General features: G+C 39.0%; 1 protein-coding gene and 1 non-coding gene across 3 annotated transcripts in view; one reads left to right on the top strand and one right to left on the bottom strand.

Annotated features, from left to right (window-relative positions):
* PLCB1 (phospholipase C beta 1) overlaps positions 1 to 22,753 on the bottom strand; it is a 669,446-nt gene that overhangs the window by 91,982 nt on the left and 554,711 nt on the right. For both annotated transcript variants that reach the window (XM_038571644.1, XM_038571645.1), the window contains exons 25-27: positions 21,191 to 21,244; positions 17,937 to 18,156; positions 14,047 to 14,227 (exon numbers count right to left, since the gene is read on the bottom strand). In XM_038571644.1, coding sequence (XP_038427572.1) covers positions 14,047 to 14,227; positions 17,937 to 18,156; positions 21,191 to 21,244 — 455 coding nt within the window. The remainder of the gene's footprint in view (positions 1 to 14,046; positions 14,228 to 17,936; positions 18,157 to 21,190; positions 21,245 to 22,753) is intronic.
* Positions 6,568 to 6,702, top strand: LOC119865798. Its single transcript, XR_005378153.1, has one exon. It is a non-coding gene; the product is annotated as a small nucleolar RNA SNORA70 (small nucleolar RNA).

Here is a 22,753-nt window from a genome sequence, read left to right on the forward strand (position 1 = left end):
GAAGAAGACCAATTGCAGCTTCCAAAGCTTGGATGCCCCAGCCTGATATTCTTCAGCTCCATCATGTCACTTCCACTTCAACCACTGGAATTCCCCTGATTTTGCTTTAAGATTACAAAAACTTTTTTTGTTCCTAGACTTATTGGCCATTTCTCAGACTTAACTTTTATTATCCAGAGATTCATAAAGTTTCTTAGTTCACATTGTCCTTAGGATCTTTTTTCATGGTACTCTTAAGCTAAAAGAAATAAAAAGACAGCTTTATTTATTCATGAAATAGTTAGGTCCAAACTTAATAGTAGTAGTCTGCACAGTGTCCAACAGATGTTGCTGTTTCCTTAAAAAATGTAAAATATCTTATCTTATCATGCCTCTGTGAGTTCAACATGGTGCCTCAGGGTGACTTTGCACACAGCTGGGGATCATGACTTTATCCTATCTTCCTGACATTGTGCCAGTTGCCAACACTCTCACACGAAGCTCTCTTTTCTGAATTTATGGTATATCTCCAGCAAACACCACAGTCACTTCAACTCTTTTAGGGGCTTCAATTCATTTCAGCATCATGCACTACTTCTGACTAACTCTACCTGAGAATGGCTCACCAGCATCTCAACATTTCTACAAGCAAGTTTAGGATTTGTCTTGCACAGAAGATAAGTCATTGTATTTTCCCACTAATTATCACCATTTAGTTCAAAAGTGGACATTATATTTGGTTTCCTTCTTGTGTACTTTCCACATCAAGTGAGTCATAGAGATTTGTGAATTGCTCCTGTTTTTTTTTAATTTTTATTTATTTATGATAGTCAGAGAGAGAGAGAGAGAGAGAGAGAGAGGCAGAGACACAGGCAGAGGGAGAAGCAGGCTCCATGCACCGGGAGCCCGACGTGGGATTCGATTCCGGGTCTCCAGGATCGCGCCCTGGGCCAAAGGCAGGCGCCAAACTGCTGCGCCACCCAGGGATCCAGTGAATTGCTCCTGTTACAATGTATCTCATGACTTTGTGTTAACAGGATTCTGATGCACATTTTTGCTAACTCTGGTCTAGATGTAGAATTCCCTCCCTGCCCTAAGTCTCTCCTTAGTTCTTCCACTCCATCCCACATATTTTTTCTTCTTGTATGTACTAAAGCCCTAACTGGCCTTCTATCCCCACTATGTTGTTATGTTCCAGCTCCAAATTTCCTTTCCTGGCTAGCATTCATCATACCCAATAATCTAGGCAGTATTTTGCTCTCTGAACTGTCCACACTTGCTTTGTCTTATTAATTTTTTTCCACCTTGATGATATTTCCATTTGAATGGAAGACAGTATAATATAGAACATTCCCATGATTACAGAAAGTTCCATTACACTGGGCTACTTTAACTGTTTCTGACAAGGGAGTGGGAACTGGGTCCCTGCTTGTCCATGCCCTTTTCCTTTCTAAACCAGCCTTTGGTAATTCTCTTCTTTGACTGCCCAGATAACTCTAAGCCTGGCCCTTTAACTGGCTTTTGTAAAAGATATTATAGATATTTACCTTTATGTGTACATACTTTATTATGGCTCCCTAAAAGAATACTACCACTGCAATCTCCTTTTCTTAATAATTATTTTTTTGGAAACCCAGACTCTGCACAAAATAAGTACTCAGAAATTGATGTGAATGAAATCTTTAAAGTTTTAAAGCTACATGGATCCTGACCTTGGTGACAATAATGAAACATCATGTTTAAGCCATGGGCTGTCCTATTGGAAATACTTTCAGGACTATATACTTTTCGTACTTAACAAGCTAAGTTTGAGGTTTTTTAAATTTTTGTTTTTTAAAGATTTTATTTATTTGTGAGAAAGAAAGTGAGAGAGAAAGAGAGAGAGAGAGAGAGCATGAGCAGGGGGAGGAACAGGCTCCCCACTGAGCAGGGAGCCTAATACCAGGCTGGGTCCCAGGACTCTGGGATCCTGACCTGAACCAAAGGCAGATGCTTAACCAACTGAGCCACCCAGGCACCCCACAAGCTAAGTTTTGTTTCATAAGAAACAAATGCCTTATTATGAAATCCAAGTATATCTTTTAAAACATGGTTTTGCATGCAACTAATGAAAACAATGTTTCCTTAGAATCACAGAGAATATGTGTTTTAAAAAGGACAGCATCCCTGTGTTTAATATGGCAAATATGTGAATGTCTTTCCATTGTGCTCAGTTTCCCTTGGCGTCTCCCACTCTTCCACACTACAGACCCCTCCCTGTAGCATTCTGCTTTTCCAGCTATTCCCAAAAGACCATTACTCTTACTATAATTCTGTCCTTTCAACATTTACTGTTTTCTTTTACACTTCCTCTCCTTAGGGTCCAGGAGGTAAAATGATTAATATTATGTGTCTTTGTTAATAATATACTACTATTGTCAGACTCCCACAAAACTGGCATATATATATATATACATATATATATATACACACATATGCATCAATATGTATAATTATCCCCTTCCTACAACTAAAGAGAGATTTGGGGCCTGGCTATGGTTTTCTCTACTTAACACTACATGTCCAGGAAGAACCTCTGCTTTCTGAGAACTGGCTCTGTGCCAAATGTGGTTCCCATAGGAGCTACTGTATTCCTTATCCCCATCCCTTGGCCAAGGAAACTGGTCCCAGGGGAGGCATTTATCTAAATTGGACCAGTCATCACCTGACCTTAGCCACAGGTGATTGGTCTAAGGATGCAAGTTTGGCCAATAATATGATGCTTACAAGGTTTCCTCAAGATTTTTCCAACCTGCTACTAGAGAAAGAAATAACTTAGATAAGGCTGGCCTATATTTTCTGACAAAGGGAAGCCTGTATGCTGTTAGAAAAGAATAGTGCTAATACACATTGGAAAGAAAGAGAGAGAGGGAGACAGAGAGAGAGAGAAAGAGAGAGAGAAGAAAGGAGAAAGAGAGGGAGGACAGAAAGAGAGAAAGGAACAGAAGGAAAAGGGGAGACATATAGGGAGACGCCAGGCATAGAAAGGGCTGCCAGTGATTGCCAGCATCCATTTCTCCATGCCTTCCCTTCCCTGGTGTTATGGTCATTCTTTCCTTACGTGATCTACCCTATGCATGTTTCTAGTGTATAAGTTAGTTCACCATGGACTCTTGTCACTTGCAACCAAAAGAATTGTGGCAAAAACTTGAAATAGAAAACCCCAAATAAGATAAAGGAAACTGCATATTTGGGTCCAGAATTTCTGTTGCATGAGGTGTGAAATCAGGACCCAGAAGAGGGATTTTTCACACAATAATTGAAGTGTTTTTTAGCTAACCTAAAGATGCACTCACTTTTGGTGTATTTCTTAGCAGATAGACTCTACTCAAAGAACTACTCAATCATGCACTAGTCACAAAACTCACTGAAGATGAAGAAAAGATTAGTTTAGAATTCCTGAGGGGGGGGGAACAAGAGAGTACATGGTTAAACTGAATTGCAGTAAACATTTAATTTTAACTTTTAGTATGGTTCTTTTATCTGGCCCAAAGGAATAGGCACATTTCAGTTATTGGGCTTATTTATTTACCACTCTTGACAACTCCCCTAGTTAAATGTTCCAAACCTTTTAAGGAGTGAAAAAGAAAAGCCCTGGGGGAACATAATTTCATGCTTGTTTTCAACTCCGTGCTGAAATTCACTTGAGTTAGTTATTTGAGGGTGAGAGAATGGTTTCCATGGAAGAGAATAATTCCTTAACTCTAACTCAAAAGGGATTAAAAAACAAAACAAACAAAAAAACAAAAAAAAAAACATGTGGACAGAAATTGGCATGCTTAGAGTCTCTTCTTAAGAAGGACAATTTTGGAAAATAAGCAAAAGTCAAGTATAGGATGTTCAGACTTTAGGCACAACCTGTTTTCCTTCCCCTTCCAGTAATATATCTAGAAAAGATACTACCTTCTTTTCTGCTCATCAAAACATTTTCACTATAATTTGTTGTTTTTTCTTCTACAAAGAGTTAATTTATGATGCTTCTAAACCAAGTAATGATTTGTGGACTAAAGACATTACTGACAATTTAAAATGCAAGGTGGACACTCACACTAGAGTATATCCTGCCATTCAAATTGAGAAACATTCATTCAGTCAGTCAACCAGTATTTATTTACTGAGCACCTATGATGCGCTGGATGTTTGTGCTAGTATTGATGGTCCAACCATGAGCTGACAGGTTCAGTTCACAGGGAGCTGATATTCTTCATTTGTTCTCTTTTCTTTTCAAGAGGACAAAAATCTTGGACTAAAAGGGCAACAATCATTGTCTGAGATATTCTCTCATACCTATGAAATTATTTCTTAATATTTGCATAACTACATAGAATTTATAGCAACTTATTTGAGTCTAAATGTTAAAAGATCCTTGGAATTCTTTTCTTTGCTTGGCAAAAAAAACATGCACACACACACACACACACACACACACAAAGGAAAGAAAAGAAAAAAAAATCTCACCACAATTCCTGGTCAATGTTCATTAAATATGTAACATTTAGAATTATTTTTCACTTTTAAGTTACACCGAGGTAAATGTCAGCTTTTTAGCTTTCTGGGAAATATAAATAGATCGATGTACCATACTCCCTTGAATGATATTTCTGGTATTCTTCTATGAGGCTGTCAAATGGAAATACATTCAAACTTTTGAAAAAATCGAGAATTTTATAAAGGGACCTCTACTTAAGGTATGCTAATGATACTTGGGTTTTACCAATGAGAAAATGTTTGAATTTCATCAAATTAATTGAGACTATTATATCTGATTAAGTCAATGGAAAAAACCACAACCAAACCACTACAATTTTAGGGTAAGGCTTTGTAATTTTAAAAGATGTCAAGACCATTTAGTTTAGAATAAATAAAATAAATATTAGTTACCACTCAGATGTGGGAAAGTAGCAGTAACGTACAAAACTAGAGGTTTTCAAATAATTAGCAAAAGAGATCTGATTAAAAGATATGTGATTTGTCCTGTGGTTTGTTACTAAAATAGGGCAATAAATCATGGGCTTAATATTTCAACAGTCCTTTTGGAATCCAGACTCAAAAGAGCTGCCTGTGAAGATAAATACCACAGCATGTCAGCTACTTTTTTTTCTTAATGCAAAATATATCATTTCAGCATCCCTGACTTGGCAAATAGAATGCAATGAGTCCTGTAATTCCAGAGGGCACAAAAGAAATGATCAGACTTGTGGGTTCTATTCTGGGATTTTCCTTCCAGCAGAATCCCTTCTGTTCCCTAAGCTTCTTTTAGTTGACACAAGTCAAAACTATTATTTTCTTTGCCTTTGGGGATGGTTCTATTTACTGACTTTTTTTTCTTAATGTTACCTAAATAGTTACCAATTAACACATAAAAGTACATTAAGATATATTGTGTACACACACAAAAGAAAAACCAAAATTTATTGCTTTAAACTTAAATTCCTCATTATTTAATAGGCCCAAGAATTGGGTCATCTCTGATTCTATAATTAAAGGAAATTAGCATTACTGTCAGAGGGAGACTTTACAACCATTCTTGTACAAACTTTTCATTTTAAAAATAAGGATAAAAAAAAAAATAAGGATAAAGACACTCAAAGAGATAAAATTATTTAGCTAATGTTATACAAATAAAAATGGAAGTTATGTCTCCTTAGCTTAAATCCTATGCAAATAGTTCTTTGGTAAAGAATGATGACTATCTTTTGGGCACCATGTTAAGTTTCCATGGATGATTTTATTGCATCTCACATCCAAAGAATGAGGGCTGTGTGTAGATTATTGCCCTAATTCTCCACCATTCCCTGCATTCACGCTTTCTGTAATGTGACTTGCAGGTCCCCTAAGAGATAGGATCTATTTCCCTATCCCTTGAATCTGGACAAATCTTATGACTTGCTTTGACCAAAGAAGGAAGAATTTTAGAAGATCTCTCAAAACACCTGTCCATTTCCTCTTGCTCTCAAGTGGAATCCTTTTCAATTTTCACATGAACAAGGTCAGAGTAGCCAGCCAACATCTGAGCCAGCCAACAGCCAGCCAAACTCCAGAATCAGAGCCACTAGGTGATGGACAGCTAAACCAGAGACACGTGAATAAGCCCAGCCAAGACTGGAGGAACCATCCAGTTGAGTCAAGCTCAAATTGCTACACATAGAATCAAGAGGTAAACAAATTGTTGTATTAAGGCAATAAGTTTTGAGGTGTTTATTATGCAACAAAGCTACCTGATAAAGATGGGCATACTATTAATAGATCTGTCTGATTTCACAACCTGTACTCTTAACCACTGTAAGCCCCTGAGGGCAGGGACTACATTTAGGCTTGGTCCACATGGAATTCCCCCACCAGTATGAGGACCACAGCAGGGCTTCAAGAACTTCTGATTAATAAATGACTATATAAGTGTGTTTCATACTAACTTGCCCAACCTCCCAAAATAATAAATGAAAAGATACCACATAAACTCTATGCGTCAAAAGGAAAGGATATAATCCAACAGAAAAGCAGGTGATGGATATGAATGGGAAGTCCATAAAAAGAAAAAGAGACTATAATCCACAGCCAATTAAGCTGACTATACCCTTCCGCCCTGGGGGCCTGGTGTGTAATGGTTGCAAACAGTAGCCTCTGTGGTTAGTATATGCAGCCTGTTGTTTGTATTGGTTGCCTCGAGGGACCTTGGAAACAGTCCTTTCTAGTGGACATTCATTTCTGACAGTACTATGTCCAATCTAGGCTCCAGACAGATATTCAAGGTGCCTTTGGAAAGCCCCAGGGCACAGTGGCCAGGGTTCACATTGGCCAAGTCATCATGTCCCTTTACACTGAGGTGAAGAACAAGGAGCATGTGATTAAGGCTCTGCTCAGGGCCAAGTTCAAGTTCCCTGACCACCAAAAGAGCCACATTCCCAAGAAGCAGGGCTTGAATAAGTTTAATGCAAATAAATTGAGCACATGGTGGCTGGAAAGCAGTTCATTCTAGATGGCTATGGGGTGTAATACATCCCTAATCATAGTCCCCTGGACAAATGATGGGCCCTGCATTCATGAGAATCTTGGCACTGCCCTTTTGTTATTCATGCCCACCAATAAATCCTACTTCCTGCCAAAAAAAATAATAAAAGGAATACAAATAACTAATATACACAGGGAATTTCTGCTCATAATTAAAGCAATGGAATGTAAGATAAAGATAACTTCTATATATATATATGAAAAGAACAACATATATATATATATGAAAAGAACAACATCCATTCTATTAGGGTTACCCAATGGTAACAAATAAGAACACATTTTGACAATTCTTTCATTCTTTATTTCACTACTAAATTCTTTGATTTATTTGTCATTTCTTATTTGGTGGAGAATGTAAAATTTTTAGGAAAGTTAAGTAATTTATTTATCAAGAAAAATAATCTCATGTTAAGGTCAGAATATTGGAGGAAGACAGAGAACACTACCACAACTCAGTAGAGTTACTTCCTGACACTGTAATTACTCCTGGCCCATATACTTCAGCTGGTTGACCATAGAAGGGAGAAAATTCAAGGTTTTCTTATTTACAGGCTGCAACAGCAAATGGTGTCCTGAAATCATCAAAAGGAAGGCAATGAGCTCCATCAAGTTGAAGCAAGATGTTAAAAACTGCAATACACATTTATATGTGAAGTCAAGATTTCCTAGTCAATTCATGTATAATTTTTTACAAAGTCCATTAGTAGCTGGTCAGTATTCACCCAGAGCTGTCACTATGAAACATCTTTCAATCCCCGGGACTGGCATGGACCTGAGGAACTCAGGTGGATGGATATTAATGTTGGCTTGGGCCCAGAAATGATTCTTAGTGAGATAAATGGGAGGATGTAAAGAACAATAGCAGCCATTAAGGCTGATGTGAAGGAAGGGAGAAATGAATGGGACTGGCACACGTGTGAGACTTAAAACATGAGAAAGAGGAGAAAACTTAGGGAGTAAAGCAAAGCAAAGCAAAACAAGTCTCTGCAAAGGATAAAGAGTATGGTGACTATGAGAGAAAATGAGGAGATCTTTTCTCGAGCAATGAAAAAGAAGAAAAGGAGAGAAGACAGAACATCGGGAAAGGCGCTGCTGCAACTGAGAAGTGACCCCGGCAACATCACCAGGGAATTGCCTCTCACTAAGCTATGGGTTTGTTTTCTTTTTAAGATTTTATTTATTTATTCATGAGAGACACAGAGAGAGAGGCAGAGACACAGGCAGAGGGAGAAGCAGGCTCCATGCAGGAAGCCTGACGTGGGACTCGGTCCCAGGACACCAGGATCACACCCTAGGCCGAAGGCAGGTGCTAAACCACTAAGCCACTCAGGGATCCCAAGCTATGGGTTTTTTTAAAAAATTTTTATTTATTTATGATAGTCACAGAGAGAGAGAGAGAGAGAGAGAGGCAGAGACATAGGCAGAGGGAGAAGCAGGCACCTGCTTCGGGAGCCCGATGTGGGACTCGATCCCGGGTCTCCAGGATTGTGCCCTGGGCCAAAGGCAGGCGCCAAACGGCTGCGCCACCCAGGGATCCCAAGCTATGGGTTTTGAATGTGATGCCTATACTGGCAACAGGAGAAAACACTTACTTTCAGGTAGAGGTGAACGAAAAGAAAGATGTAAATTCCTCAACTCCAATCATGGTCTTGTGCTCCCTGAAATCTCTCCATAGACATTGTGGGGATCTGTGAACCCCAGTTGGGGACCCCTGTTCCAAAGATAGGGTTGGAATGTCTGCTCTAAATTAATCTGTTTTTCAGCAGCAGCCTCTCATTACTGACATCATCAAGAGCCCCCAGAGGGACCTCCTAATACTTTCTATCACTTACCAAAGTCACTTTTATTTTTATTATTTTTAAATTAATTAATCAATTAATTATTTGAGAGAGTGTAGGTGCTCAAGCAGACTCCCAGCTGAGTGCAGAGCTGACTCAAGCTTGATCTCAGGACCGGAAATCATGACCTGAACTGAAGCCAAGCGTCAGATGCTCAACCTCAACCAACTGAGCCACCCAGGCACCCTCACACCAAGTCACTTCTAAAACGAAAACCTAACCCTAATGGTATAACCAAACTCAGGGTCACCCTAAGGCTGCTGTTGAAAAACAGATTAATTTAGAGCAGACATCCCAACCTATCTTTGGAACAGGGGTCCCCAACTGGGGTTCACAGATCCCCACAATGTCTATGGAGAGATTTCAGGGAGCACAAGACCATGATTGGAGTTGAGGAATTTGCATCTTTCTTTTCATTCACCTCTACCTGAAAGTGTTTTCTCCCATTGCCAGTACAGGCAGGAAATGACAGGAGTGATTTCCACAGGCCCTCCCTGTGCCTTTGACACCAATAGGTATCCCTTCAGCTTGATGAGCAGCTGTGAATAATGGAGCTCATGCTGCATTTTTCATTTCAACTAAAAAAAACTTTAGTGGTATTCCAAAAGGCCTTTTGAGCAAAGATAAGGACTGATGGCTCTGAAACTGTGCTTCTTTAACCTGAACGTGTAACAAGTCACCTGGGACTCCTATTAAAATGTAAACTGTGACCTACCAGGTCTGGAGTGGGGCAGGAGACTGCATGTCTAACAGGTCCCAAGTGATTTGGGACCCATACTTGAGTAACCAGGCTGCAGAGCTATTTGGATACAGAGTTTTAAAGACAGAGATTCTTCTTTGGACAGGTATAAACATTTCTTTGAAGCAATAGAGTCTATGGAGCTTGGTGTGCATTCTCTAGCTCCTATGAACAATTACCTCAAAGATACTCTGTTGATGTTTATCAATTTATATAGTTATATAAGTTGCTCCCACATCTGGGTTTTCACATCAGTTTGCTGATAATTTTATTATTTCATTTATCATATGCTATTATAACTTTGAGATACATATTCCCTGAGTGTGTGTGGTGACCACATCTTCATCTCCAGTGTTTTGCAAATATTAATTTTTTAAAAGATATTATTTTCAAGTAATCTCTACATCCAACGTGGGGCTTGAACTTACAACCCCAAGTTCAAGAGTCACATGCTCTACCAACTGAGCCAGCCAGGCTTCCTGCAAATATTTTTTTTTTAATGAAGGTTTGGCAGGGAGTTTATTGATGTAATACTTTCTTTCTTAATCCTTGAACTGTGGGTTCAGCACAGTTCAGCACTTGAAATGTATAAACCTTAACCTAAACACATCTGTATTTAATTCCCAAAGCAATTTTGGGAGATGAAATATCTTGTTTAATTTTCCTCATCACCCAAATACTCCTTTTTACCTGGGGCCTACTTGCTTTTTAATTACACTTCCACTTGTCTAATTTAGCCTGAGAGGCCTGTTCCTAACTAGGATCCACAACCAAAGATAGAACTGACACTTCTGGGTACTCTCAGTCAAAAGATTTCCTGGCAGAACAATTTCTGGTTGTTACAAATGGAGTAATAGAAAGTTCTGATACATGGCAGCCAAAGACACTGGTATAAATCGTGGATGCCTCCAAATGGCAATAAAATAAACTTTGTGTGGTTTTAAATCCTAGGTGTTTGGGCCTTAACTTTCTTAACAAAAGAATACAATTGTGTTCAATGGCATTAGGGCTTTATCCAAAACCCAAATCCATAGTCACAAAGGTGAAACGAGGAGTATTTTGAGTATATTTGCCCTGAAAGGGCCAGACTGGCTTGAAAATGTATGTACGTTTTTCTGAAAACTCTTCAAAGCTTTTACTATGGACACACTTGTTCCTTCCTAGGGAGAAGGGTGTAGGAGCACGTGCTGTGGGATTGCCACCTCCCGTAGGAATTCTACTACTTCTCCTGCTTGTCCCTTCAGGTGGCTTTTTCCACCTATAAGCTCATCTGGGTCTTCCCTAGTTCCTAAGCCAAGCTTCCCTGGGAGAAAATCTGTTGAGCAGCCCTGTGTGGCCTCCTCTGGTGGAATGTGATGTGATGCCTCATGCTCAGGTGTTTCTTCTGTGATGCTGAGCTTCTGTAGCTCCTCCCTGTGATTTCTGCACCCATGTGTACCGTCCCCTGCTCCTGGAAAGGCCCTTTTGGTATGTTTGGGCTTCTGTTTTCATCCATGCTTTGAATTCTTCTTTTAGGACTCTCTCATGGCTGTTGGATTTCCCCTCTTATTGGGCCTTGTCTCTCTTCTTGGGGAATGGAATCTTGCTAGGGGCTAGAATTCTGGGGAAAAACTCCAGATTACAGCTGGATTGCCTAGTCCTCAAAGTGATATTTGACCCTGTTTGTCAACTGCAGTCATCTGCCAGGGAACCACCAGACTTCTAATGCCATGGGCCACCATTCAACGGAACTGTGCCTTGGGATGGCCTTCTCCTGGGGCCCTAATCTTCACCATGTACACAAGAGTGATCCTCGTAAATGTTACTTTAGGTCATGTCACTCCACTCAAAACCTTTCAGTGGCATCAACTTCCCTCTGAATGAAACACAGAGGCCATAGAGAGGCCTACAACCGTAAGAGATCTGCCCCAGCCCCAAAAGTCTCATCTCTAACGTCCTAAGATGGAACTACCTTGCTGGTCCCCCAACAGACAGGCTTATCCCTAACCCAGAGTCTTTGCATTTGCTAATCCTTCTGCTGGGCAAATTCCTGCCCCATGTGCTTGTAGGGATCAGTCCTTCATTCCTAAATCAGATGCTGCCTCTGCACTGAGTCCTTCCGGTTACTTTATTTAAAATTTCAAAGCATACTCCTCAAACTTCCTTCCATCCCTAATCCCTATTTCCCTACTTCTCATTGATTTTCCTCCTAAACCCTCAGGACCACCTGACATACTATATATTTTACCAACCTATTTTTTTAAAGCTTTTATTAATTTATATGAGAGAGAGAGAGGGAGAGAGAGAGAGAGAGAGAGAGAGAGAGCACTAAATGAGGGGGGACAGGGGCAAAGGGAGAGAGAGAAGCAGACTCCCCACTGAGCAGGGAGCTGGACTCAGAGCTCCATCCCAGGACTCTGAGATCACAACCTGAGCCAAAGGCAGACGCTTAACCAACTGAGCCACCCAGGTGCCCCTTACCAATTCATTTTGTTCATGGTCTGACCCCTCATCTAGAATGTAACCTCCATAGAGGCTGGGATTGTTGTCATTTTTATCCTCTTCTATTTGAAAATATTTACTGAGTAGGTATCTAATAAGTATTTGTTTAATGATGAATGAATGAGGGGTTTTTTTTGAGGTGATAAAAATGTTTTAAAATTGTACTGATGGTTGTATATACCATGAATATGCTAAAGAAAGTCACTGAATTGCTCTGTTTTTTATTTGCATAATAAGCTGACAATAATACTAAACTCCAGTGGTGGTTTTTGTAAGGATTAACTCAGACAATTTCTGTAAATAGCTTAGCACGGGCTATAGCCCCTATCGTGAATGCTCAATACATGGGTGTTATTTTAATTTTTATTATTGTTGTCATTTTCTGGAGTACTAGGGATGAGGTACTGGAGAAAATTCAGATGGCTGTGGTTGTAGCAAGGTCTCAAAGCCATTATTTCTCACTAAGATTTACTTTGACTTCCTCTGGCCTATCAGGCAATCCCTTACACTGAACCTGACCCCAGCCCTACCATTCTTATTTTAGTGATTCACAAACAAGGCAGCCCATCAAAGCAAGGCAGAACTTGTTAAAAATAAATCCTCAAGCCTTACATTTAGGAATCAGGCAGAGATCCTCAAAGTGTGGTCATGGGACCCAAAGCATCAGAAGCACCAGCCCTACAAGAGTCTTGATGAATTGGAAATTTGGAGCAAGGACCAACAACCTGTGTTTTAAGAGGCCTTCTAAGTGATTCTGATGCATGCTGAAGTTGAGAATAACTGGCCAATTGGAATCTGATGTTTAATTAAGTCCTCATGTGACTTTGACCTGCTCGTTTGCATATTAATATTATCATTGGGGAACCAGTGCTAGGTCAACAACATGACACTGAATCACCTATTTTGCAGTGATGGCTAAACCATCCGTCAATGGCTAAAGCATCCACTGATCTCCAAAGCAGAAACAGCTTCGGAATTCTCTTAGACAGACAGGACCTTGGCACAGAAACAGTTCGTACAAACACATACAAACTCTGAATATACTTTAATTTCTATTAGCTTACTCATTTGTTTTGTTTGGGGGCACATGCTTATTTTCAAGGCTACTTTATCATTTGATTCATTTAATCTGTCACCAAATATTTATCATGACCCTATTATATTGAGGCATCAACAAAGTGGAGAGAATGTCATAATCTTTGAGAAAAACTTTTGGGGGACAAAACTGATCACTACGAGAGAGACTAGTGATCACTATGAGACAGACTAGTGATCATCTCCTTCCATAGGGAGCCTCAGCAATTGGGTAGACATTTCATACTGTCCATGTAGATACTCTCCTAAATGTAGGAGAGTGAACTCTGCACTTTGTTTAGTGCTTGGAAGTCCCGGTGACACCAAAAAAAAAAAAAAAAAAAAGTATTTACTTGTAGCATGTTCTTAATTTTCTTGAGCCAGGATAAGTGTATTTTTGTTTTTGTTTTTGTTTTTTTAACTCCTTGTAAGAGTTCAGATTCTCCCCTAAAAGACTATTATAACCCCAAAGTAAGTTAGTGAGAACAAAAACAAACATAGCATCATTGGGGAACAGAGAGGAGCTTGGTAAAGATTCTGGAATAGTGGAGCTTGTAAATTATTAGTGAGGTAGACACTAGGTGCCCTTATACAATTCAAGTTCTAAGAAATGATTTTGTTGTTTTTAAAAGCCCAAATACTGAGTTATGATTGTGCTTTTAAGTTAAGCATGTGTTAAATCACATGTCCCAATATGGATCTAAGAAATGCATCTTATCTCTCTCAATAACCTGGCAGATAAGATTACTGGCCAAGGAAGCCAGAGGAAGGTTCCAGCCAGACCCACCACTGTTTCTCTTTAAAGTTATCTTAGAAACTCTTCAGAGTTTTCTTTAGAAAAGACGGTTCCAGCCATATAAACACAATTGTGTTTCTCAGGCTTACCAGTTTAATATGTTCTCGCTTCTGGTATTTTTCACTATAATACTGCTCTTGTCGAAGATTAAGCAGCTGCTGCTGTTGTTTGTCCTTCAAGTCTATTAACTTTTGGGTCATTTCGGCATCAAGGGCAGCAAGATCTTGCTCAATTGTTGATGAACCATGGTCAGGACTGCTGGGATCTGATCTGCAGAGACATGGAGTTTGATCAGAAAACATGCAGGTCATAACAAGTTGCAGGGAAGACTGCACACCATAGTTCCTCCTGGATAGAGTGCTGTGTTGTTGGGAAATTAAATGTTTTAATAAACCACTTGAGATAGAGGCCAATACCCCAAGGATAGAAGAGGGTCTCCAAATAGAAAGTGGATGATGTTTGTGAGATTTCAGGTAGGGGTAGAGAAGGAAAGTCAGGAGGCTGGGGACCCTGTGGTAGTTGTGGAGAGAATGATAATCCCCCCATTGGGAAAAACAATGTCTAATAAGCATTTTTTAAGGCTTTTATCTTGTAATTTTTTTTAACAGGACATGTATAATGTAATTCCCAGCTACTTATCTCCTATAATGACTTCAATACACTTGGCATTGATTGGATTCTGTCAGGGGAGTTGAAGAGGTGCTAAATTTTGCATCTGGGTAATATGGATATAAAACAGAGCATATGCAGATCCCACGTGCCAGGAAAACCTTCCCCCTCCCCAGGCTGACATGTTCTGTTTCTTGACATCTTTTAATAGCAAAAGTACATTATTAAAATCGGTTTCTTTGGGAGATGTACCAACTTCATGGATAGCTCTACCCAAAATGGAACTTTCTGCCAAATGCTTAGGTTACAAGAGAAAGGAGGATGAATGAGTTCATTGAAAAATATTTATTGAGTGCTTTTCTGTGCAGGGTGACTTTCTTTGAGCTGTTCATAGAGAATTATACAGATATTGAGGAGTTTAGGAGAAATGTTGAAATAAATCAAAGCAATTTTCACTAATTGTGCTAAAACATATGGTGTGATTCCTTCAAATTTTGTGCTCTTACTTTTTTTAGGGCACACAGAAAAAAGTGATTATGCTGAGAATGGGGCACCAAGAGCAGGTCTGTTTTCTTCATTCACATGGAAACTTCTGCAGAAAAAACTAAACCACCTAAGAGATCTAGCACATCAGATTCTACCTCCATGTTTTTCACTTGTGGCCAGGTGGAATGGGTGGAAGTTTCTTGAATCAGCTGGCACTAATTCCTGTTGCTTTCACTTTGACTTAGGCCAGTATTGATGGTGCTACAGGGAGAGGCAAATAAGGGATGATGTTGGTGTTGGTGTTGAATTGAAGTTGGTGTTAGGATCCTATTGTGGCGAGTAAGGGATTCAGAATTCTTTCAAAGGTTTCTATTTGCATTTTTATGTGCAATGCCAAATGAGAATGAACATTCTACAAGGCTCATGAGCCTGATACATCAGAATGGCATGGCAGCATTGAGGTGGCCCTCCGTCCTGGCATGAATACAAGTTTATTTGTCAATATAACAATAAGTAGCATCAGTGAGGTGACCTCCATCTTTGCATGAGCATGAGATACATTTATTGTCTTTTGTAGCAGGAAGTCAGTGAAACCAGAACATAAACGTGTTTCTTCAATCAGCCACAAGTACCAAGTACCACAACCACCACAACAGAGGCAACAGGTCAACATTTATTGACCACTCAACATGTGCCAGGCACTCTCTACTTTTGGTTTTCACAGCAACCCAACAAGTAGGTATGACTATCTCCAGTTTACTTTACAGAAAGGGAGATTCAGTGAGACAATTTGCCTAAGGACACAGTAAGGGGGAGCCCTGAGAAGCTCATCCAAGGACAGACATCTAGCGTAAGGCAAAGTCTGTGTTTTCAAAAACAACACAAACACTGCATGCCAGTGTCTGGACAGAAACTATCTTTGAATGATCTGCTCTTTCCATGATGTGGAAAGCTCAGTTGAAGACAGTGGATATTTTAATTAGAAACTAATCTAATGGACAATATTTCCATTTATTACTCTGAGCTTTTTCCAGGTTTTTACTGTGTATCAACGGTGATGGGAGATAGATGGACATAATCAGATCTCAGTGCTTTGCCTCTTGAAGAGAAGTTTCTCTTGATGTATCTTTTGATACTAGATGCTTAGGGACTTTTGTTTATTTTTTGAAGAAAAGTATAAAAAAAATAAAGGGAACAGTGTTTCTGTATCTTCTGTAAAAAACAGAGTTGAAGACATGATCCCTTGTTGCCTAATACTGTCTGTTTAAGATCCATGAGATGAATTCTCTTATAATTTAGTACCAGGAAAATGTTTGTCTCTCTTAGAAAAACAAACAAGTTTGCTTTAATCAGATAAGGAGAATTGTCTACCCATATTCCCTTTTCTTAGAAGCTAAGAGCTAACTTCAGTGTTCAAGGACAGAAATTACATTAAATGGTTGATACTGTCCAGTAGAAATATAACATGGGCCACATATGTGATTTAAAATTTTTAGTGGCTACCTTGAAAAGTAAAAACAAATGAGTGAAGTTAATTTTAATAACATATTTCAGGTGGCCTAGTACACCTGAAACATTATCATTTCAATATATAATTAAAATAAAATCAATATGTCAATATAAAAATATGAGCTATTTTATGTTCTTTTTTTTAAATGAAGTTTTTGAAATCTGGTACTTTTTTTTATACTTACAGCATATTTCAGTTTCCATGAGCCACTTTTCAGGGGTTTAGAAGCCACATGTGGCTAATGACTCCCATATCGGACAGTGGGCCTGAATAACTGGTAGCCACTCAGCCTGTATGTATATGTATTGCTTTCCTTTCTCTATTTTCATAGGATTTTTATGTATATCTTCTATGATAAATTACTTCTTTACTCTATTAGAAGTGCTCAGGATATGATGTCCAAGTAAGCAAATATGTGAATAAACAAACGACCACGTATACATCACTACAACAGAAATTTAGGAGAAGTTTCAAGCCAAGCTTTGCCTGAACTTTTTGTGTGACTGTGGGTAAGCATTAATGTCTTTAGCTTTTGGCTTCTTCCTAGTGGCAGCAGTTCACCTTGATGGCTTCTAAAATTAATATAAGAAATGATGATGTTGTTGCTTTTTAAAACCCAAGTACTGGGTTTGATTGTGCCTTTAAGTTAAGCACATATTAAATCTTATGTCACAATATGGATCTGAAATTGCCTCTTACATCTGTCTATAACCTGGCATCAAGATAAGATTATTCTGTAAGGAAATGAAAGAAAGGATGTAGTAGAGCCTATCTGATTCAGCACAATGGCAGGTGACTTGCATGATCACATAGTTCCCTGCATTGCCATGCTAGCTACTTAGGGTGGTAACTGCATAAGGCATGGTCACTGCTGTGTCCCTAGGGCACACAGCAGGCACTCAATAAATGTTGGTTGAATGAATGTGTAAGAGATGCTTCTCCCTGTCAAGGTCTGGGTATATGGGGCTGTGGGGGCCAGTAGGCCCAAACACAAGGGTCACCTGTGCAAGGCTTTGCGGGTTTCAGCAAGAGCAGCAAAGGGTAGTTGAAACCAGTCTTTTCTATAACAAGTTACCTCTTCAACTAGGTTCTAGAACACAGCAAAATTTCATACCTGCCAGGTTGGCAGGGGTCATATGGGAAGTCAGTCAACTGGTATTGGGTCCACAGGCCAGAACTCAAGGGTAGAATTGCCTGCATATCTTTTCTTAGGATGCAGGCAAATAAAGAAATTGAGTGCACAAGCAAAACTGAGCTGAGGTGGCTTTCCCTCTTGCACTGGAGCCAAAATATGGTGTAAAACATTGAAAAACTATGTAAAGGATTCTTTTCCTTCACACTATAGAACAAACCAAAAATATTCATTCAACTTACTTTTTCTTACTGTCCTTTTTGGCTGTCTTTTCCAAAGCTGCCCTCCTTCTCAAGTAGTCATTCTGAATTTCATTATATTTTGTAGTGTGTTCTTTGATAAGGTCTGTGGTTTTCTTGTGGTGTCTTTTAACCAGGTCTTTCATTTCTTTGTAGTGTTTCTTTTGAAGTTTCACAAACGATTTCTGTTGCTTTAGCTCTTCAATGGTCTGTGCTTCCACTTCTGCAACAAATGAGTATAAGAGCTAGCAGATGTGGGAGGATTGTAAAAACAGATGTAAAGAGGAATGGCAACCTGCTTCTCGGGTAATATTTGTTTGATTCCAGCCAACTGGAGCTTACGAGCAAAGCTTGGATATCAAACCTATATGAGTTCCAGTCTGGCTCTGTCACTTGCTAACTTCTGTAATTCTGTCACTAAATTTCTCAAAGACCCAATTTTTTCACTTATAATTTTTTTGAATGTTTGGGTTCCCAAGAAGCAGAAGCCAGGAGGGGGGATTTGACTGGATGTAACTTACTGAGAGGGGCTCAGGTAGAGGAAGTGACCTGTAGCAGGCAAAGGGAAGGGGAAGATGTGCACATGGTGTGGTCTCCTTTGGTGCCTGACTTCTACCCATCCAATGGGGAGCTCTACATTACTATAATGAGCCTCACCTTGAGGCAAGAAGGCCAGACTTTTGCAAATTGAGAAAGTCAGTGAAGGGAGGCATAACCTCTTGGTGAGGGGTCTTCCTTTTAGCTGAGGGCAATTTCCAAGAGAATGGGAAAGCTCTGAGCTGTTAGGAGCCAACACTCACAACTGGGGTGTGGGTACAAGTGATGGTCAAAAGATGGACCCCAACAGGATCCACTTTAAGGACCTCAATATTCCCACTACTTGTTAGGGTTGTTCTGATGATGAAATAAAAGAACCATGCAAAGTATTGAACACAGTTTCTGGCAGAGTGCCTGTCGAGGCTTAACAAATAATCGTACAGGTTCTACAGCACCATCTTTAAGGGGTACTCTCCACAGCATAGACATTGTAGGTTTGGATTTATCACAATAGTGTTCCAATATAAAGCACTGAAGTGGGAGGGAGTCCTTTGATGTGATTTGCCCAAAGGCACCATCAGGGTTAGTAGTGGCATACGTTACTATGTTGTATTTTACCCAGTGCTTGGAAAACATTTACTGTGACAGGGCTCGACCTTAAAACATTCTGTATTTTACTGACATATTTCACAAATTCTAGAATATGTTTTTTAAAATATGTTAACATTTCTGAAATTAAGATGCATTGTACAATCGACAGAGGTCACAACTTGTTGGTGCTTTTCTTTCTTAGCAATCCATGAATAGTGGGGAGCCTTCAAATTGATGGTGTCTTAACTTCAATGAATTATCATTTATTTGCACCTCAATTAAGTCATAGTTCACATGTTTCCATCCTTTCATTTGAACTTTCTGCTTCTGGGAACAAAAGTATGTTATCATAAATATTAAGAACTGTCCGGAGATTCAGAAATAGTATATGCCATGAAGAACAGCAGACCTGAATAGAAATGAGTTATCTAGTGGATAAACACTGAAATCAGAATAATAATTTGTGTGCTTAAATGCTAAGGTCGTCAAGCAATTGAAACATGCTCCCCTTTTTTACAATGTGTCTATTCTCTTGACAGTCAATTCCTTTTGAGAAAGAGGCCAGGAAGAGAATCAGGTACATTTATTTAATGGTTTCCCTCAGGCCCAAATGGACTCATTATGGTTGCATAATACCTTATTATACTAAGAATTTATAATCCTAGGAATTGCTGCATTTTGGGTGACAGATTCAATCCCACTTCATTAAAATGGTAGCGAACACTTCAGCTATAGTAGGTTTAGCATGAGAGTTCCAATCTATGATGAAAAAGAAATTCCACAAAAAGTACTATTTTTTTTTAAGTCTATGGATAAAAGGCTGGTCTTTGAATATTCTCTGAAGCATACGGGTAATGTTCATTTACTTAGAGGAACAAGTATCACTCATAAACAAGCCACCCAGAGATAATCACTGCTAGTACATCAGTCACATCCATTGTCTTTTGTCTACACATTTATGTGTTTTAAAATAACACTAGAATCATGCTGTATTTACACTTTTGTCTTTTGTTTTACATGTTAACATTATATTATCTCCTGTGGAATTAAATCTTTAAGAACACGTTTTAAGACATTCCTCCAGTAATTATCCTATGCATATTTTACATATTATTTTGGTGAAATGTACACACATGAAAGTGCATAAATCATAAGCTTACCTCCCTATACATTTTCCCAGAGCAGACATGTCTTCGTAACTACCATTCAGATCAAAACCAGAATATTAGCAGTGCCCCGGAGATCCTTTTTTTTTTTGGTTTTTGCATCCCCTCTCCCCTCCCAAGTATAATCCGAATCTGTGTTTCTATGAGACGAATTAGTTTTGCCTGTTTTTAGCTTTATGTAGCTAGAATTACAAAGAATGCGCTCTTTTGTGCCTGGCCTCTTTTCCTCAACATTATGCATGTGAATTTTATCCATGTTATGTATGGTCATAGTTTATTTATCCCTACAGCTGTACCCTATTTTATTCTGTGACTATACCACAATTTATTTATCTACACTACTGTTTATGGACATTTGGGTTGTTTATAGTTTTTGGCTGTTATGAATAGTGCTGCTTTTGGTGAACATGTGTTTGCATTTCTTCTGTGTATTGGGCCAAATATTGTAAACATTTCCAAGATTCTGCTACATGTTGCTAACATGTTGTGTTAAAGAAATCGTGTACCAATTTTAGTTCCACTAGTTTAAGGAACTAACCAAATAGAAATTATTTTCCAACTGGATCATAGTTCTTAAACATTCTATTCTATAGTCACAAATGGTTTACAATCTGCATTTCTAAATATGGCTTATTATTGGCACTTTGGGAAGGCATGTATTCCTTTTTCACTAGGTTATATTTCCAGTATGAAACTATCCTTTGATTCTAATATAGATATCTTATGAAATTGTATTATTTTTATACCAATCGAGTCCTATCTGCCAATATGGTTCCTTCTCTGTGACGATATGATTACATTGCATAATATGGCTTTACCTAGTTCCGTATATTTTCAGATGTTTTCAGAGAAGAAATATTAATGATGCTATTTTTCAGAAATGAAGGGAAATCTTCTTTTTAAATACTTAAGCTGTATAATATTCAGCTGCCTAATTCCATGGGGAAAGAGGGCGGTGTTTACCTGTTAAAACACTCTGAATAAGATCTTCTGTTTTGGCAGGTGCCTTTACAGAGCCTGAGACAAAGAGACAAAAGAAAAAGCTTTCTTTAGCTTTATTTTTTTTCTGTTTTTTTTTTCATTTTTTAAAATAAGAGATTTATTTTTTATTGGTGTTCAATTTGCCAACATACAGAATAACACCCAGTGCTCATCCCGTCAAGTGCCCCCCTCAGTGCCTGTCACCCAGTCACCCCCACCCCCACTCTCCTCCCCTTCCACCACCCCTAGTTCGTTTCCCAGAGTTAGGAGTCTTTATGTTCTGTTTCCCTTTCTGATATTTCCCACACATTTCTTCTCCCTTCCCTTCTATTCCCTTTCACTATTATTTATATTCCCCAAATGAATGAGAACATATAATGTTTGTCCTTCTCCGATTGACTCATTTCACTCAGCATCATACCCTTCAGTTCCATCCACGTTGAAGCAAATGGTGGGTTTTTGTTTATATATACAATGGAATATTCCTTTAGCTTTAAAAACTGCATTCTTCCCGTAAAGCAACTAAGTTTGGCCCTTGAATCTGTCTCTTTATGGAGAAATAACAAACTGTAGGAGAAAACTACTTGCAAAAAAACCCTATTCTAAGCAATGTCTTCGTTCTGTTACTTTGAGGCAAACCTAATTAAATGCAAATCTATATGCTCCGTTAACAGAAAGGCCATCCCTGCATTTTGAATCAAAACTCCTATCAACAAATTCCGTTTCAGCAATGCTACTGCCACCTTTTGGCAAAATCAGGAATGGCAAGGTAGTCTTTGAAAAAAATCAAATGCTGACCGGCAGGCAGTAATAATTGTGGCAGGCTAGATCTATTGTTGGATACCCAAATTATGAGATAAGTTTAAGGAGAAAAAGGTTATTTTCATAGTCTCAAGGTATCTTCCCTAAGATAACTATTAACTATAAATGGGAAATAAGAATTTTCAGTTGAAGAACCTGGCCGACTCCACCTTAACCAAGTGATCCAACACCAATGATGAGAAATGCATCAGGTGCCCGTGACGTGATGCAGTGAGAAGGACAGCATTGTCTACGCGATATTCTTGCCAAAAATGCAAAACTTCACTCTAATCATGGGGAAACATCAGACAAATCGAAATTGAGGGATATTCCACAAAATAATGGACCAGTACTCTTCAGAAGTGTCAAGGTCATAAAAGACAGGATCAACTGTCATAGACTCAAGGAAACTAAGGAGACATGACAATTAAATACAATGTGGGATCCTAAGTTGGAACCTGGAACAATAAAAAGACATCAGGACAGGGACACCTGGGTGGCTCAGTCCATTAAGTGTCAGACTCTTGATCTCAGCTCAGGTCTTGATCTCAGGATCATGAGTTCAAGCCCCACACTGAGCTCCATGCTGGGCATGGAGGCTAATTTAAAAAAGAAAAGACATTAGTAGAAAGCAGGTGAAGTTCAAATGAGGTCTGTAGTTCAGTTCCAAGTACTGTGCCAACGTTAATTTCCTGGTCTGATAACTGCACCATGATTCTGACAGATGTTAACACTAGAGGAGAG

This window comes from Canis lupus, chromosome 24 (genome assembly GCF_011100685.1).
Source record: "Canis lupus familiaris isolate Mischka breed German Shepherd chromosome 24, alternate assembly UU_Cfam_GSD_1.0, whole genome shotgun sequence".
NCBI classification, from domain to species: domain Eukaryota; kingdom Metazoa; phylum Chordata; class Mammalia; order Carnivora; family Canidae; genus Canis; species Canis lupus.